This window comes from Centropristis striata, chromosome 3 (genome assembly GCF_030273125.1).
Source record: "Centropristis striata isolate RG_2023a ecotype Rhode Island chromosome 3, C.striata_1.0, whole genome shotgun sequence".
Taxonomy (NCBI): Eukaryota; Metazoa; Chordata; class Actinopteri; order Perciformes; family Serranidae; genus Centropristis; species Centropristis striata.
This window is the reverse complement of record NC_081519.1, coordinates 25674377-25692106: the sequence shown is the minus strand read 5'-3', so window position 1 is coordinate 25692106 and position 17730 is coordinate 25674377. Positions and strand designations below refer to the sequence as shown.

The 17730-nt window shown below is 39.1% G+C and overlaps 2 protein-coding genes across 2 annotated transcripts; one reads left to right on the top strand and one right to left on the bottom strand.

The window, feature by feature from the left end:
• Positions 1 to 642: 642 nt before the first annotated feature.
• Positions 643 to 1846, bottom strand: LOC131968735 (transcription factor HES-5-like). The gene is made up of 2 exons (XM_059329734.1): positions 1724 to 1846; positions 643 to 1611 (listed from the first exon to the last, which is right to left on the bottom strand). Exons 1-2 carry the CDS (start codon positions 1844 to 1846, stop codon positions 1189 to 1191), a joined length of 546 nt encoding a protein of 181 aa, XP_059185717.1. The 3' UTR covers positions 643 to 1188.
• Positions 1847 to 5495: 3649 nt separating this feature from the next.
• LOC131964218 (transcription factor HES-5-like) lies at positions 5496 to 8747 on the top strand. The gene is made up of 3 exons (XM_059328411.1): positions 5496 to 5511; positions 7453 to 7580; positions 7693 to 8747. Exons 1-3 carry the CDS (start codon positions 5496 to 5498, stop codon positions 8113 to 8115), a joined length of 567 nt encoding a protein of 188 aa, XP_059184394.1. The 3' UTR covers positions 8116 to 8747.
• Positions 8748 to 17730: the final 8983 nt, after the last annotated feature.

Here is a 17730-nt window from a genome sequence, read left to right as displayed (position 1 = left end):
ATCAATAAATCGTGTTATGTGGCACTTAAGTACAGGCTCCTGAATTCTTGAGACCTGGTGAATCTATGGGGAAATTATTCTGAAGGCTCCTGCAGTCCCAAACCTCACTGAGACACACTGACTACAGACGCTGTGATGCACAGAAGCTGTCACGGGGGTCAAAGGTTACAGATTACCCCCAGCACAAGACCTGCAGGGGTCCATGCAAAGGCCTAATGTGCAGAAGTGCATGTGGATGTAGATGAGGGGCCCAATTTAGAAGGTTTGTTCCCCCTGTCCATCATAATTAATAACGGCTGGCCTGATATGATGTAAACCACGAGCTCAAAACTGAACGACTGAACCAGCAGCTCATAGTCAATTATAAGTTTGTGACATATTTTCCAGATGTAGAATCATTGTAACAAATATATAAACCCATAATCACTCCCCACCAAATGAGGAGTGGTCAGTTTTACCAAAAGATGATGTTACTGAGACATTTTTTTTTTTTTAGTATTTTGCATTTGTCATCTATCTATTTATACAGGCCCCATTCGTTTTAAATCATTTGTAAATATGCAGTAATTTAAAATCTGGTGCTTTATGTTCAGTAATTTACACAAGAAGCAAATACAAAGATGAGAAGACAGTATTTTTGTTTTGTTTTTGTGATTGTTTTATTGCGCATCACTTGGCTTGAAGAGATACATTCATGTTAACAAGCCCTTCATTGAAGGTATGAGTGCTGTCACTCACAGAGTGATAAAGCAGCACAGTGGTGTTAATGAATACACACAATTCATCTGCTAAAAATGCAGACGATTGACATGTTTACAGACACATCACAAAGGACATTTCATAATGTGAACATCACATAAAAAACATGTTTAACATGATTAAGTTTGTCTCCTAAATGGAGAAAAGGTAAAAACATCATTGTCAGTGTTATTGACAATTTAAAGGCATTCCCACTGGGGATAAAAATATTTACTTCATAGAGTAATGGATCGGAAATAAGTGACTACCTTTGAAATACACAATAGTAGACAGTTATTTGTCTGCAAATATCACAGAAACACAGAGTGACCTTTACAAAAGGTAATACAACTTAAACATTGCAGCAACACACAATGACTCTTTAAAACAAGACCAGACTGATGAAGTTAAAAGTCCAACAGCAAACATCACTTGTACAAATCCTTGGGTCTACCACGGCCTCCAGGGGGCGCTGTTGACTGGACTCTTGTCTGTGGTGATGCTGGTCTGGACTGTGGAGCTCAGAGGAGAGAAGTCAGCCTCTCTCAGGTTGTTATCAGAGGAAGACTGCAGCTTGTTGAAGTGGTTCAGCAGTCTTCTCTGGGACTGTGTCTTCATCTGCTCTTTGGACAGGAAGTGTGTCACCTCTTGGACACACCTGGAGTAGCCCTGATTGACAGCTGCTGAGTCCACAGCTTGATTCTGCTGCTGCAGTCGTCTCAGGACACAAACTGTCATCTCCAGGATGTCTGCTTTCTCCAGCTTGGAGTCTGGCTGCTGTTTGAGGAACTCTGGACCCAGGAGAGACTTGAGCTGCTCAATGCTGCTGTTGATTCGCTCTCTGCGTAACTTCTCCACCAGAGGTTTTCTGAGCTGCAGAAAGAAGAATAAAGTCATTAATACATTTATTCTGGAGTAAAGAGTTAGCATGACAAATGACAACATATCATTGACAATATTTAAACTTCTTGAATGTTGAATTTACCTTGTGGGTCAGAGTGAGATGCTCCTGAGAGTTGGTCATTGCTGCAGTGGTTGTAGGAGCCATGTCTGGATCTGTGTGCTGTGGAGGTCTCTGTAGAGAGAATCTGATCTCTGCTGGCTCCATCCCTCCTATTTATAGTCCCACATCTCCATATCAATGTGTGGGTCTTGGTCTGACTAGAGTTTCTCACAGTCTCAACCAATCAGAGCACTCGGTGAGACAATAAAGGATGCAGCACACTTAATGCTGTTATTGCCCCGAGGGACAATGGTTAGATCTCAGGGGAACAGGTGGAGGACTGGGGGGGGGGGGGGGGGGGGGGGGGGGGGATGGAGACAGACTCACAGAGCTCTGTGTGAATCTGGGAAAGTGGTGACCCTGTAGAGAGAGCAGATCTGCTGCCTGATGCTGGGATCAATGACTTTGACTGAGCACACGCTCATCATCACATCACACACCAAGGAGATGGATAATTAGATCATGTAACAGTTTCATTTTTTCTAAAACTTTACATGCATATATTTCTATTTTATGCAAATGAAAATACCAAACCAAACAATATAAAATACATTAAAATCTACTCATCTTGCTTTGTTTCTTTTTAACTGGGTCTTGTGTTATTTTATTTTATTTTGCTTTGTTTTATTTTATATTATTTTTGCTTTGTTTTGTTTTATATTGTTTTATTTTTTTGCCATTTTTCCAGTATTTTTCACTTCCAAAACAAAAGGTTAAAAACTGTAACTTCATAATTATTGCAATTTCTCGACTCTTTTCCCTAGTTGGGGTTTTACATGCATAATATAATTAAAATGTTCAGCTTTTAGTGTAATAAAATTCATGGAAATATGTTAAAATACACAGCATGCACACCACAATACACTGAAACACACACCAATACACCCGGGAAATTTAGCCTACAGTACAGTATTATTAGCTTATAAGTGGATACATTGGAACATTTTTACTAGTTTTCACACACAGATCTCCTCATAAAAAGCTGGAAAAAGCTTGTTTTTTAAATTAAGTATTGCAACTATTACAAATAAGCTTCAAATTCACCGTCTTATTGCTCCATAAGCAGCACCTAATCAATTCAGGAATAGACAGCCAGTTATCGTTCCCATCAAAATAAACAGCCAGGAATGCAGAGGAACAATCTGAATGTAAAGGAGGTCTGAAAAAGCTTTTGAATGTTCATTAATCCTTAGCATGTCTGCAGTCCTCATAGACATTTTACAAAGGCCTGGTAATGACGGGCCTTGATGACAGGAATTCCCATTCGGAGGCGGTGAGACAAAACTCGTAAACTGACTCCATAATTAATGTGATGTGCAACCAGACACACTTCTTTTGTTCTTGGAAGCGGTGAATGGACCGAGTGTGGGAAAGCAGAGAAAACTCACTCACAGAGCCCCAGAGGGACAATAGAGGCGGAGCAGACAAAGCCGTCTGAGAGGGGGAGCAATCCTTTACTGCTGAATCTTAAATGTTTACCTTTTTTACTCACTTAACCTCACAATCTATATGTACATTTAGATGTTTGTTTTTTAAGTTTTTATACATTTTAAATAATACATATATATTATAAGTAGGGCTGGGTGATATATCAATATAAAAGATATATCGATATATTTTTGAATGTGATATGGAATAAGACCATATCACATTTATCGATATAGTTCTTTTTCTTTCTTTCTTTATATATAAAAGCTGCCCTTACTAGGGTTTGTCATATTTAGTTATTTTGTAATGTTTGTTATTCTTTTCTCATATACATATATATATTTCAGAAAAAGATTGGCCCATTTTATTTCATAGGCTATTTTTATTTAAGATCATTTTTATTTAAATGTGCACTTTATTGAGCTTTGATTTTTTTTTTTTAAATAAAAGGTACTCCTGTTGTTATACAGTATTTATGTAGACTTGTATAAATGGTTTCAATAAAACTATTTGTGACACGTCATATTTGGCTTTGACTTTGACAGTACATTTGCTCTCACTGTGATAAAAGTATCGGGATATATATCGTTTATCAATATTCAGCCTCAATATATTGGGATATGACTTTTGGTCCATATAATAATAATACAATAATGCCAATCTTTTATAATTACAATAAATACAGTGTGTGATGTTTTATATGACACTTAATATAACACTTTGAAAAGTTGCGTTGACTTACTGATCCTCCTTTTTGTTTACTTTTGGCTTTCTGTCCCTATAAGGTGATACATATTCATGTATACAAAGTAATTAAAAACATAAATAAATAAATCACAGCCCTAACAGCTTGAAGTGTTAATTAAGTCATTTGTGCACACAAATAAATGTTTAATTTCCTTTCATGACATTGAGTTTTTATTATTATACTATATTTAATCTTTGTGCACATAATGAGACTGCCCAATTTTTTTCCTTTTATATTTCATGATATTTTAGGAAAGAACAGCAGTCCCATGCTGGAGCACATTTAGGTATTTAGCATCTATAATGTCATAACAAATATATGCACACATATTCTGTGCAAAAAAACAAAAAATATCAATAATTTTAACTTGGACTGTTGATAAAAAGTGTGTTTTTATTTATAATATCAAATAATTGTATAAAATGATAATAAATAATAGATTTTAAAACATTTGACCAATAAAACAAACATTGTGGCATTTTTCCTTATAAATAATAAATAATTTAATGATAAATACATTTATACAATGAATTATGTGGAGGCTGGTTTATAAACACATAATGACTTATAATATTGTACTTATGTAAAATCAGTCTTTATAGGAGAAGTCTTAATTGTAAACATATACTGTACTTTAATAAATTTCCTTTTATCTGCTTACAAGTACATTACAGTGTGTTATTTACCTTTTTTTTTGCATCTTTATTTACTGCTTATTCAAATATTTGCAAATGAAAGCTCTATGTAATTATAAATCCTGCACCCAAACACATTCAGTGAGCCAGATTACATTCCCAGTCACAATATTTGTGTTTGTTTCTCCTGCTCTCGTCTCCTAATTGAAGAGTGTCTAAACAACAAGCGGCGCCCTCAGGGGAGCGCTGGGAGCTGCCTGTGTGGGGATGAATTAACATTTAACAAGGCACATGTCTATTGTTGAGTGGGAGCGCTGTCAATGGAGAGAGTGTGGGAAAGCCGTGAGAGCAGAGTCACAGTTCAGTGTGATTAGCATCCTCAGCCCCACCAGCACCTGACTGCTTTCCGAGGGGATTTGGCACACTTTTTCTCTCCTTCTTCTCCTTTTCCTTCTTCCTTTTTCCCTCTTGCATTTAATTTACCGCCTGTCTCTTTCTGCTCCAAACTCTTTAACTTTTGCCAACTTAATTTCCCCTGTTTATCGGCTCATTATTTCAATGTAAGCCTTTTTGTTTATTCCATTGATGGATGCCAAACTGTCAGCCTTACAAGCAGGGCTGTAAAGACTTGCTTTATGTTTGGACCGAGGGGCATGTCTCTTACCAATATGCAGCCGCTAATGAAATGTCCCTGTGACGTGTGATTAGAGCAACTGATTAAAATGTTATCAGACTATTGAATGAGTGTTAATCAGCAGATATCAGCCCATAATATGAGTTACCAAAGGCCTGCTCCACCTGGCCTGGCTGGTAGGGCCAGCAGGTCATCATCAGATCACGTTCAATGGCACTTCATGTGTGTTGTTAGCAGCGCCCTCTAGTGGATGTAGTAAATATTACACCAAGGATTTTAATCCAGGAGACTGGGGTTCATGTGAAAACCATGCGCAAACCTCCAGGTCTGAGCAGTTAGGCAAACCAGGAAGTGCCTTAAACTGCATTCTACAAAAAAATTCCAGCAGGGGTTAACTCAACTCAAAACTGTTTATGTCAGAGCTTGTAGCTTATATGTCATACATCAGGGATGGGCAACTGGAGGCCCGGGGGCCACATACTTGAAGTGACCCTCAGTACAACTACATGCATTTGAGCATGAAATCTTAAAAGTGCAGTGAAAAAAGGCACAAAATTACTTCTTGCAATTAATGTTGGTCTGCTGTTCTTGCACTGAAGGAAAAAAAAGGGTTTTATTTGCTTCAAACCGTTTGTATTCCTATTTATACTGTTATACATGCATTTGAGCATGAAATATGTTAAGTTACTGCACTGTAAACATGTTTAACATTGCAGTTTCATCATATCTGGTTAATTGCATGGTCCTAAATGTGGCCCTGTGGTAGTGTCCACGAAAAATTGTGGCCCCCTCCAGCATTTAAGTTTCCCATCCCTGTCATACATTTTGCACTTACATGTTTTTTTCACTCCTTAAAATTTTAAAATAGAAAGCACTTTTCGTCTAAGCTTGAAATGTCCTCTTTATATTCAGTCATAGAAGAAATTATTAGACCATTGTTTTCTTCAATTTCTTGTTCATTTTAATGCCTGGTACAACCAAAGTACATTTGTTTGGACAAATATAATGATTACAACAAAAATAGCTGATATCTAGACATTTTCAATGGTGTTCTTGATAATGACCAAAATCATTATCAAGAATTATTATAAAATTATACCAGTTTAACATCAGCCTGTCAGTATTTTCTGCATGCTGATGTGGTTTAAAATAAAGTAAATCTGGAAGCAACTTTTCATTCACCTCTTTCTCTTTTGCACACAGAAGCGTAGCCGCTGTTATTGTGTTCCTCCAGATGGTTTTTGCCGCCAAATTCTGCCCTTTGCTGAACCGATGAGGCTGCCAGCCGCCACTGAGGCATTCACACTGCTTTTGTGTTGCTCTGATCAAAGTGTGTGGGAATTTCTGACCAATGCCTCACAGGACAGAAGGACATCTGTCTCATCTGGACTCTCAGCTCAATGAGTCGACTTCACTGTTTTACAGTGATGTTAAGTTAGGTGATGGTATCAAATATACACTTAACTTGTTGGGTAAAATATAAAAATGTAAAGTTCAATCATAATGTGTGTGTGTGTGTGTGTGTGTGTGTGTGTGTGTGTGTACTAAAGGGATCCTATAAAAATAAAGTTACTTTTGGTCTAGTTATTTAATTATTTGGTCTAATAGTCCATTGTTTCCCTTTTTTGTGATATTATATCATCATATATATAGATATTATATCAGCAATATTATTTTGTGTATTTTCATGCCTGTATTAAACAAAAAAGTTATCATGTCTTCACAATTTATGAATCAAGCTTTTATGAACTAATCACAGTAATTATTAGTAATTATAATAAGTTTTTTTTTTTTTGCCTTAAAATAAACGTGTGGTGTCTAGTTATAATAATAGCTTTAACATAAAATCATGATGCTTGCTGTTGTTGTTTTTATAACACTGTCAACTTATCAAGGGCTGATACTTGGTTTAATAGCAAATGCTATTATACCTTAAGATACAAAGGTGTTTTTAATGTTGAAGATAATCTTACAGTTATTCTCCGATCGTGTGATGGTATGATGAGCGTGTGCTCAGTCAAAGTCATTGATCCCAGCATCAGGCAGCAGATCTGCTCTCTCTACAGGGTCACCACTTTCCCAGAAAGTCCTCCACCTGTTCCCCTGAGACCTAACCATTGTCCCTGGAGCAATATAACAGCATTCAACGTGTTGCTGCTCCACATCCCTCATTGTGCCACCAAGCTCTCTGATTGGCTGAGACTGTGAGAAACTCTAGTCAGACCAAGACCCACACATTGATATGGAGATGTGGGACTATAAATAGGAGGGGTGGAGCCAGCAGAGATCAGATTCTCTCTACAGAGACCTCCACAGCACACAGGTCCAGACATGGCTCCTACAACCACTGCAGCAATGACCAACTCTCAGGAGCATCTCACTTTGACCCACAAGGTAAATTCAACATTCAAGAAGTTTAGACATTGTCAATGATATGTTGTCATTTTTCATGCTAACACTTTACTCCATAATAAGTTTATTAATGACTTTATTCTTCTTTCTGTAGCTCAGAAAACCTCTGGTGGAGAAGTTACGCAGAGAGCGAATCAACAACAGCATTGAGCAGCTCAAGTCTCTCCTGGGTCCAGAGTTCCTCAAACAGCAGCCAGACTCCAAGCTGGAGAAAGCAGACATCCTGGAGATGACAGTTTGTGTCCTGAGACGACTGCAGCAGCAGAATCAAGCTGTGGACTCAGCAGCTGTCAATCAGGGCTACTCCAGGTGTGTCCAAGAGGTGACACACTTCCTGTCCAAAGAGCAGATAAAGACACAGTCCCAGAGAAGACTGCTGAACCACTTCAACAAGCTGCAGTCTTCCTCTAATTACAACCTGAGAGAGGCTGACTTCTCTCCTCTGAGCTCCACAGTCCAGACCAGCATCACCACAGACAAGAGTCCAGTCAACAGCGCCCTCTGGAGGCCGTGGTAGACACCTACAGACTGGAGTTACTATCAGACAAACTGAGACCACCATATTGGTCAAAAGTTCAGAAAAATGATTCTGTAATAGAACAAAGTGTTTAAATTCATCTCATGGTGATATTTGACTGAAATTACAATTTACTTTTGTTTTTAAAAGAAGTTAAATCTTAATTTTGTGAAAATATTGATTGAAATTGTATTCTATGAATACTATATTTTCTCTTATTGATTTATCAATATAATTAAGAATTGTCACACCTATGTCTTCTGTATAAAGACTGATACAGTGATTTATTCCAGCTACTTTCTTGTAGCACTTTTACCTTTTTGTGGTGTTTTATTGACTTTTTACTGTGTAAAAGATTATTGACCCATGATGGGTCTTGAAGTAATTTGTTCTTTCATCAACATATTCTGTTGCATCAACAGAAAAAAAGATCTGAAAGTTATTTTCTCTCATTGTTGGAGACTTAACTGACTCTATTTAGCTTGAACTGAACGATTCTCTGCCTTTTGTAAAGACACTGAAGCTGTTAACTCTTTGTGAGTATATTGTTTTTGCTGTGATGCATCATCACCACTCGTGCCTCTATGATGTGACTCGTTCAATATTTTGAATAAAAAAAAACATCAACTGAATCTTGAGCTGTGTCATTCCATCCTTTACACTGTATCACAATGCAGAAATCACAGAATGACGCTGTTTTACGCTTATGATAATATGACTGTGTGTCACTATTGACACGTGGGTGTGTTCTGGACTGGACCCTAATCACTTGTGTGAAATTTGGGAAATATTGGACAATGTATGGTGAAGTTATCCAGTCTGGTGTTAGATGGCAAACTCCATATTTTGCCGCCATGCCACGCCCACATATTGTGAAGGTCAGTAAAGGTGTTGATAAATTGTGTTCCCCAAGGCCCTTTGATGGTACTGACCAAGTTTGAAGGCAATGGGATTAAATCTCTTGGAGGAGTTATGTAAAGTATGCAACGTGGTCATTTGATGAAAGGGGGGGTGGATAAAGCATAAGGGGCGGGGCTTTATGAAATATTGTTATTTAGAAGTGTTAAGGGCTGGACTCTGATGAAGCATGAGACGTTTGGACCAGATGGGACAAAGTATGTAAAAGTTATAAGGATGTGTAGTTTTGTGGCAAGACGCCATATTTTGTTGCCATGCCACGCCCACATAGTGTGACAGTCGGTAAAGCTTTCAATAACTTTTGATCCCAAAGTACAAAGCCCTTGTGATACTGACCAAGTTTGAAGTCCATGGGGTGAAATCTGTCGGAGGAGTTCGTTAAAGTATGCGAGGTGGAAATGGGAAAAAACAATGAATTGTGCGATATATTCAAACAAAGATGGCAGACTTCCAGTTGGGTTTGAGGTAGGGGTCCAAGAGGCTTTTTGGTGCGTCTCCACATGATTCATGTGTGTACCAAATTTTGTGTCTCTACGTGAAGCCTACTGCTAGGGCTAAGTATAAAACATGTGACTACCTGTTGCCAGTGGGGGGGCGCTCTGACTAAGTGTCAATATTGATATGTGGGTGTGTTCAGGGCTGGACCCTCATCACATATGAGAAATTTGGGACAGATTGGACAATGTATGGTCAAGTTATATGGTCTCGTGTGGCGAGACGGCATAATTTGCAGCCATGCCACTCACATAGTGTGACGGTCAGTAATAGTGGAGCAGCTAAGTGATATAATCTTTCAGTTTATGATACAAGCGTGAAAATTGGCATGAACACTCTCCATGGGTCACTTGACAAGAAAATTGTCCGAGACATTTAAAATTTTAAGATGGCGGCCATTTTTCAAGATGGCCGACACCTAAGTGGAGCAGTTAAGCGATATAATGGTTTATTTTGTGATAAAAGCATACAAATTGGCATGAGCAGTCTCTGTTGGTCACTTGACAATAACCCACCCACAGTTACTTGAAATTCCAAGATGGCGGCCATTTTTCAAGATGGCCGACACCTTAGTGGAGCAGTTAAGTGATACAATGGTTTATTGGGTGATATACGCATAAAAACTGGCATGAGCAGTATCTGTGGGTCACTTGACAATAAGCCAGCCACAGCTACTTGAAATTTCAAGGCGGCGATTTTTTTTTTCAGGATGACTGCCCCCTGCCATGTGGACCTTTTAAATTATGAATTTTCTCATAGAAATGTATTGGGTTCCTCAAGAGAGGTTGTTTGACTGTGCTTTGTCTGACGCCTTGCGCACGACCTGTCCAGTTTGGAAAAACCTGACAGGAGTTCCCTCCCACCGGCGTAGCTCTCCGGGTTCACCAAGGTACACAGGCTCCCTTACCATGAGGGCTTTTTTAAATACTTTTGTAAATTACTTTTTTTATAACTAACCATTACTACTGCCATTAAACATGCCAAATAAATACTAAGGGGTGGGGAAACACAGTTGTGGTGCTGAACGGACAGTGATCCAAAATAATAATTGAGCAATGGTTAATACTGAGTGGCAATAATGACAGATCCAGAGGCAACAGCAGCTCTGGCTGACACAGAACCATGACAAACAGTATCTGAAACCATACTAGGGAACTAAACTGAAAATGTGAAAGCAATGTTACAAAGTAAAAACTGAACATGTCACAGTAATATGCTGGTGACAAAATAGAACATAATGCGCCGATGTGGCGAGGGGAAGCCGAGCCATAGGCCTACACTTGAAAACACAAAGGACAACAAGGAATAACACTGGCTAAAGAAACAAGCAAATAAGTTCTAGCAGGGGCAACTGAGTCCATATCTGTAGCACTTACACTTTCCAGTACAAGCCTTGGTGCACCCACATTTTGTCAACTCCCAACAACTCTCTGCAATAGGTGGAAGTGGAGTCCAGAAGACTTTCCACTCCTTGTCCTGTTTAACCCATCCCCAGTCGGACGGGCTCGGCATTTGTGGATGTTTGTTCAATGCCTGTCCCTACACATATCCAGCCTCATAAGAAGTCTGGGATCTTCTTGACCTCTTGACATGGATATCTTTGGTATCTTTGGTGTCTTTAGCAGCAGTAGATGCTGTCTTTTGGGCCCTTTCCAGCTGTGTGTTGTTGAACATAAGATTACAGCTTGAATGATATTTTGCTCTGCTTCTTGTCAATGTGCTTTCTATGCCATCACCTTCATCTAGTCGGGTTGGACTACGTAAGATAGGCAGAGCATTTATTTTATGAAATAATGGAACATTTCTTGCAATGGTATCATAACCAGTATGATCTTGGTGTCCTGCTGTTTGTTTTCTCAACTGTTATGATGGCTTCTGCAATGTCTGCAGCAAATTCAAAGGCAGAGGCCGAGGCTTTAGCCTTTTACCATCTTTTAATAAGCACTTTGATGTATGGGATACAACTAAGTTCATGCCTTAACCCTACACTTAGTCCAATCGTTCATCCAATGCCATTTTTACCCTGTACGATCTGTACACCACCCGGTTAACTAAAACTACTCAGAGAGTTGTTGTCTCTTCTTTGACTAACTTTACAATTGGCTGACATTGAACCCCACTCTGAGTTTAACAGCAGTCATATATCACCAGTGTGCCCTGGTAGTGCAGATACTCAGTCTTGTCTAATCTGTCTATGATCAACAAATCAACACAACTGTATTATGATGTGTTAAAACTTGTTTTCCAGAATAATCTAAAACCCAATACATTTCTATGAGAAAATTGGTCTTTTGAGGATCCAGGGGGCAGCCATCTTGAAAATAGTGTTTATAGAGTGTTTTTTTGTCAACCCAAGTAACTGTGGGTGGCTTATTGTCAAGTGACCCATGGAGACTGCTCATGCCAATTTTTATGCTTGTATCACCAAATAAACCATTATATAATTTAATTGCGCCACTAAGGTGTCGGCCATCTTGAAAAATGGCCGCCATCTTACAATTTCAAATGTCTCGGACAATTTTCTTGTTAAGTGGCCCATGGAGACTATTCATGCCAATTGTTATGCTTGTATCACAAAATAAACCATTATATCATTCGATTGCTCCACTAAGGTGTCGGCCATCTTGAAAAATGGCCGCCATCTTGGAATTTCAAATAACTGTGGGTGGGTTATTGTCAAGTGACCAACAGAGACTGTTCATGCCAATTTGTATGCTTTTATCACAAAATAAACCATTATATCGCTTAACTGCTCCACTCATGTGTCGGCCATCTTGAAAAATGGCCGCCATCTTGGAATTTCAAGTAACTGTGGGTGGGTTATTGTCAAGTGACCAACAGAGACTGCTCATGCCAATTTTTATGCTTGTATCACCAAATAAACCATTATATCACTTAACTGCTCCACTTAGGTGTCGGCCATCTTGAGAAATGGCTGCCATCTTAAAATTTGAAATGTCTCGGACAATTTTCTTGTTAAGTGACCCATGGAGAGTGTTCATGCCAATTTTCACGCTTGTATCATAAACTGAAAGATTCTGGCAAAAATGAGCACTTAGCCGCTCCACTATAAAGCTTTTGATAACTTTTGATCCCAAAGGCCTTGTGATGGTACTGACCAACTTTGAAGTCAATCAGGTTAAATCTGTAGGAGGAGTTCATTAAAATATGAAATGTGGTCATTAAATGAAAGGGGGCGTGGATATAGCATAAGGGGCGGGGCTTTATGAAATATTGTTATGTAGAAGTGTTAAGGGCTGTACTCTGATGAAGCATGAGAAGTTTGGAGCAGATGTGACAAAGAATGGAAAAGTAATAACGATCTCGTGTTTTATGGCGAGATGCCATATTTTGGCGCCATGCCACGCCCACATAGTGTGACTGTCGGTGAAGATTTTAATAACTTTTGATACCAAAGGCCTTGTGATGGTACTGACCAACTTTGAAGTGAATCAGGTTAAATCTGTAGGAGGAGTTCATTAAAACATGAAATGTGGTCATTAAATGAAAGGGGGCGTGGATATAGCATAAGGGGCGGGACTTTATGAAATATTATGACTTAGAAGTGTTAAGAGCTGGACTCTGATGAAGCATGACAAGTTTGGAGCAGATGGGACAAAGAATGGAGAAGTTATAACGATCTCGTGTTTTATGGCGAGACGCCATATTTTGCCACCATGCCACGCCCACATACTGTGACCGCCGGTAAAGCTTTCAATAATTTTTGATTCCAAAGGCCTTGTGATGGTACTGACCAAGTTTGAAGTAAACTAACCCTAGCCCTAACCCTAACCCTAATTAGGGTTAGGGTTAGCCACAACCCTAACCCTAACCCTAATTAGGGTTAGGTTTAGGGCTAGGGCTACTAACCCTAACTAGCCCTACTAACCCTAATTAGGGTTAGGGTTAGCCACAACCCTAACCCTAACCCTAACCCAAACCTAACCCTAACCCTAATTGGGGTTAGGGTGAGGGTTAGGGTTAGGGCTAGGGTTAGTTTACTTCAAACTTGGTCAGTACCATCACAAGGCCTTTGGGATCAAAAGTTATTGAAAGCTTTACTGGCGGTCACACTATGTGGGCGTGGCATGGCGCCAAAATGTGGCGTCTCGCCATAAAACACGAGATCGTTATAACTTCTCCATTCTTTGTCCCATCTGCTCCAAACTTGTCATGCTTCATCAGAGTCCAGCCCTTAACCCTTCTAAATCATAATATTTTATAAAGTCCCGCCCCTTATGCTTTATCCACGCCCCCTTTCATAAAATGACCACATTGCATACTTTACATAACTTCTCCAACAGATTTAATCCCATTGACTTCAAACTTGGTCAGTACCATCACAAGGCTTTGGGGAACACAACTTATCAACACCTTTACTGACCTTCACAATATATGGGCGACGCATGGCGCCAAAATGTGGCGTCTCACCATAAAACACGAGATTGTTATAACTTCTCCATTCTTTGTCCCATCTGCTCCAAATTTCACATGCTTCATCAGAGTACAGCCCTTAACAGTTCTACATCACAATTTTTTCATAAAGCCCCGCCCCTTATGCTTTATCCACGCCCCCTTTCATAAAATGACCACGTTGCATACTTTACATAACTTCTCCAACAGATTTAATCCCATTGACTTCAAACTTGGTCAGTACCATCACAAGGCTTTGGGGAACACAACTTATCAACACGTTTACTGACCTTCACAATATGTGGCCATGGCATGGCGCCAAAATATGGCGTCTCGCCATAAAACACGAGATCGTTATAACTTTTCCATTCTTTGTCCCATCTGCTCCAAATTTCTCATGCTACATCAGAGTACAGCCCTTAACACTTCTACAACAATTTTTTCATAAAGCCCCGCCCCTTATGCTTTATCCACGCCCCCTTTCATAAAATGACCACGTTGCATACTTTACATAACTTCTCCAACAGATTTAATCCCATTGACTTCAAACTTGGTCAGTACCATCACAAGGCTTTGGGGAACACAATTTATCAACACCTTTACTGACCTTCACAATATGTGGGCGTGGCATGGCGCCAAAATATGGCGTCTCGCCATAAAACACCAGACTGGATAACTTCACCATACAGTGTCCAATCTGTCCCAAATTTCTCACACATGATGAGGGGCCAGCCCTGAACACACCCACATGTCAACATTGACACACAGTCATAGCGCCCCCCGCTGGCAACAGGAAGTCACATGTTTTACGCCTAGCCCGAGCAGTAGGTTTCACGTAGAGACACAAAATTTGGTACACAAATGAATCATGTGGAGACGCACCAAAAAGCCTCTTGAGGCCATACCTCAAACCCAACAGGAAGTGTGCCATCTTGGTTTGAATATCGCACTATTCAGCGTTTTCTGCCATTTCTAGCTCGCATACTTTAACAAGCTCCTCCAACAGATTTTACCCGATCAACTTCAAACTTGGTCAGTACCATCACAAGGCCTTTGGGATCAAAAGTTATTGAAAGCTTTACCGGCGGTCACACTATGTGGGCGTGGCATGGCGGCAAAATATGGTGTCTCGCCATAAAACACGAGATCGTTATAACTTTTCCATTCTTTGTCTGATCTGATCCAAACTTGTCATGCTTCATCAGAGTCCAGCCCTAAATACTTGTAAATAACAATATTTCATAAAGCCCCGCCCTTTATTCTATATCCAAGCCTCCTACAGATTTAACATCCTTGACTTCAAACTTGGTCAGTGCCATCACAAGGCCTTTGGGAACAAAAGTTCTCAAAAACTTTACTGACCCTCACACTATGTGGCCGTGACATGGCGACTAAATATTGCACCTCGATATACAACACAAGACTGTATAAGTTGACCATACATTGTCCAATCAGTCCCAAATCCTAAATCTTTACCGACGGTCACACTATGTGGGCGTGGCATGGCGGCAAGATATGGCGTCTCCCCATCTAACATCAGACTGGCTAACTTGACCATACATTGTTCAATCTGTCCCAAATTTCCCACACGTGATTAGGGTCCAGCCTGGTGTTAAGTTGTGTTCCCCAAGGCCTTAGGATGGTACTGACCAAGTTTAAAGTCAATGGGATTTAATCTGGTGGAAGAGTTATGTAAAGTAGGGCTTTATGAAATATTATGATGTAGAAGTATAAAGGGCTGGACTCTGATGAAGCATGAGAATTTTGGAGCAGATGGCGATGACAAACTTGATCCTCTCCAATTTGCTTATCAATCTGGGAAAAGTGTAGATGACGCTAAGATTTTTATCTTAGACAGGTTGTACAAGCACCTTGAAAAACCCAGTGCACATGCAAGGTTTTTATTTGCTGACTTTTCCTCAGCTTTTAATAAGATGCAGCCTCATATTTTAATTGAGCGGCTTTTATCTTATTTTAATCTACCAGATCAGATTCTTTTGTTGCTCTTAAACTTTTTAACTGACAGAATTCAGAGAGTATTTGTGAATGGCAGCATGTCCTCCGTCATCACCTCAAATACAGGTTCTCCACAGGGCTGTGTCCTTTCTCCTTTGTTATTTATTATGTACACAGACAGCTGTTGGTCTGTGCAAGACGACAACTACTTTGTAAAGTTCTCGGACGACACTGTGCTAGTATCACTTCTTCAGGGGGCCCAATCAAACCACGACTGTGCACTGTCTTCTTTTGTCAACTGGTGTTTAAATGTAACTAAAACTAAGGAGATAGTAATTGATTTCAGGAGGAGTCACCCTAAGCCAGTAGCCAGCACCATCCATGGAGATGATGTTGAAATTGTTGAGACATATAAGTACTTGGGAACCATGTTTGACTCCAAACTTAAGTTTGATGTAAACACAGAGTCGATTGCTAAAAGGGGTCAACAGAGGATATATCTGTTGCATAAACTGAATTCTTTTAATGTTTCTAAGAACATTTTGTGTAACTTTTATCATTCATTTATTGAAAGTCTTCGAAGATGGCCGACTTCCTGTCCATTTTTGGGTATGGCTTCTTGTGACTTTTTGGCGCGTCTTCCCATGATACATGTGTGTACCAAATTTCGTGTCACTACGACAAACTTGTGTGAGGGGCTGCATTCTAGGGGGTGCTAGTAGGTCATTTTGCCACGGCCATTTCTGAAACCTATAAAATACGTAAATTTTCGACACGATTGAATTTTGGTGCGAGTTTGGTGAGTTTTTGAATATGATAAAGGCATAAAAAAGGCGAGTTTATGTGAGTTTCAAAAATATATAGACCCTTAAACTTGTAAACACGAGAAAAAGTGATAAAACTGTGAAAAAAATTGTGATTTTTTTTTTGCACTGTAATTAAGGAGCACTTTGGACATCAAGGGTCTAAAATAATAAAATGTAAATGCCTATGTTGTGGCGAAGCACTGCCCTCTAGTGATTACTTTATGTATCTGCACTTGAACAGAAAATACACAAGTGAGCGTCTGCATCACCCAATGTAGTTTAGAAATACTATTGACTCCTTTTACATACAGTTTTCTTCTTAAGCTTACTCCACCATGTATCTCAGTCTCAAACATGCCTTTAATTACTGTATCAGCTTTGATGAAGGAAAACTTTTACTTCTGTCACTTAGATGACTATTCGAATAAACTTGATGAGCTTCAGTTATAAAGACATACCAAAAACTTAAAATAACCCAACAATCACCAGCCTTAATCTTTAAGGCTTTGGGATTAGAAAAGAGCTTTTGTTGTTTCTAATGTTGCACTTACTTTATTCAAAATAAAATAAAATACGAGTTTGCTGTTATGTATCTACTTTTGTGAATGTGAAGATACTGTAAATACTGTTTTGGGTTTAAACCGCAGACATCATGAAACAGCACATTTTTGTATTGTTATACAAGGAGATGATATGAAATAAATTACGTTTGTTTTTTGTAAAATAAATACATTTTCTTATTTTTTTGCAAATTTTGTTTTGCAATAATAATAATAATAATAATAATAATAATAACAACAACAACAACAACAATAATAATAATAATAATAATAATAATAATAATAATAATTATTATTATTATTATTATTATTATTATTATTATTATTATTATGTATCGCTCAGAGTTAACGGACATAGCGGGCATAAACAAAGAGGCGGCACCTTCATGTTTAGAGGACAACACACACGCCTCACAGTGAACGTGGCTGCTGATTGGACGTCGCGGGGGCACGTTACGTTACGTCAT

What these genes read in the sequence shown, in the direction of transcription:
- LOC131968735 (XM_059329734.1), bottom strand. Translation starts at nt 1,846, where the DNA reads ATGGAGCCAGCAGAGATCAGATTCTCTCTACAGAGACCTCCACAGCAC. An exon ending in ATCTCACTCTGACCCACAAG is followed by an intron (nt 1,612 to 1,723) that starts GTAAATTCAACA and finishes TTCTTTCTGCAG; the next exon opens with CTCAGAAAACCTCTGGTGGA.
- LOC131964218 (XM_059328411.1), top strand. An exon ending in ATCTCACTTTGACCCACAAG is followed by an intron (nt 7,581 to 7,692) that starts GTAAATTCAACA and finishes TTCTTTCTGTAG; the next exon opens with CTCAGAAAACCTCTGGTGGA.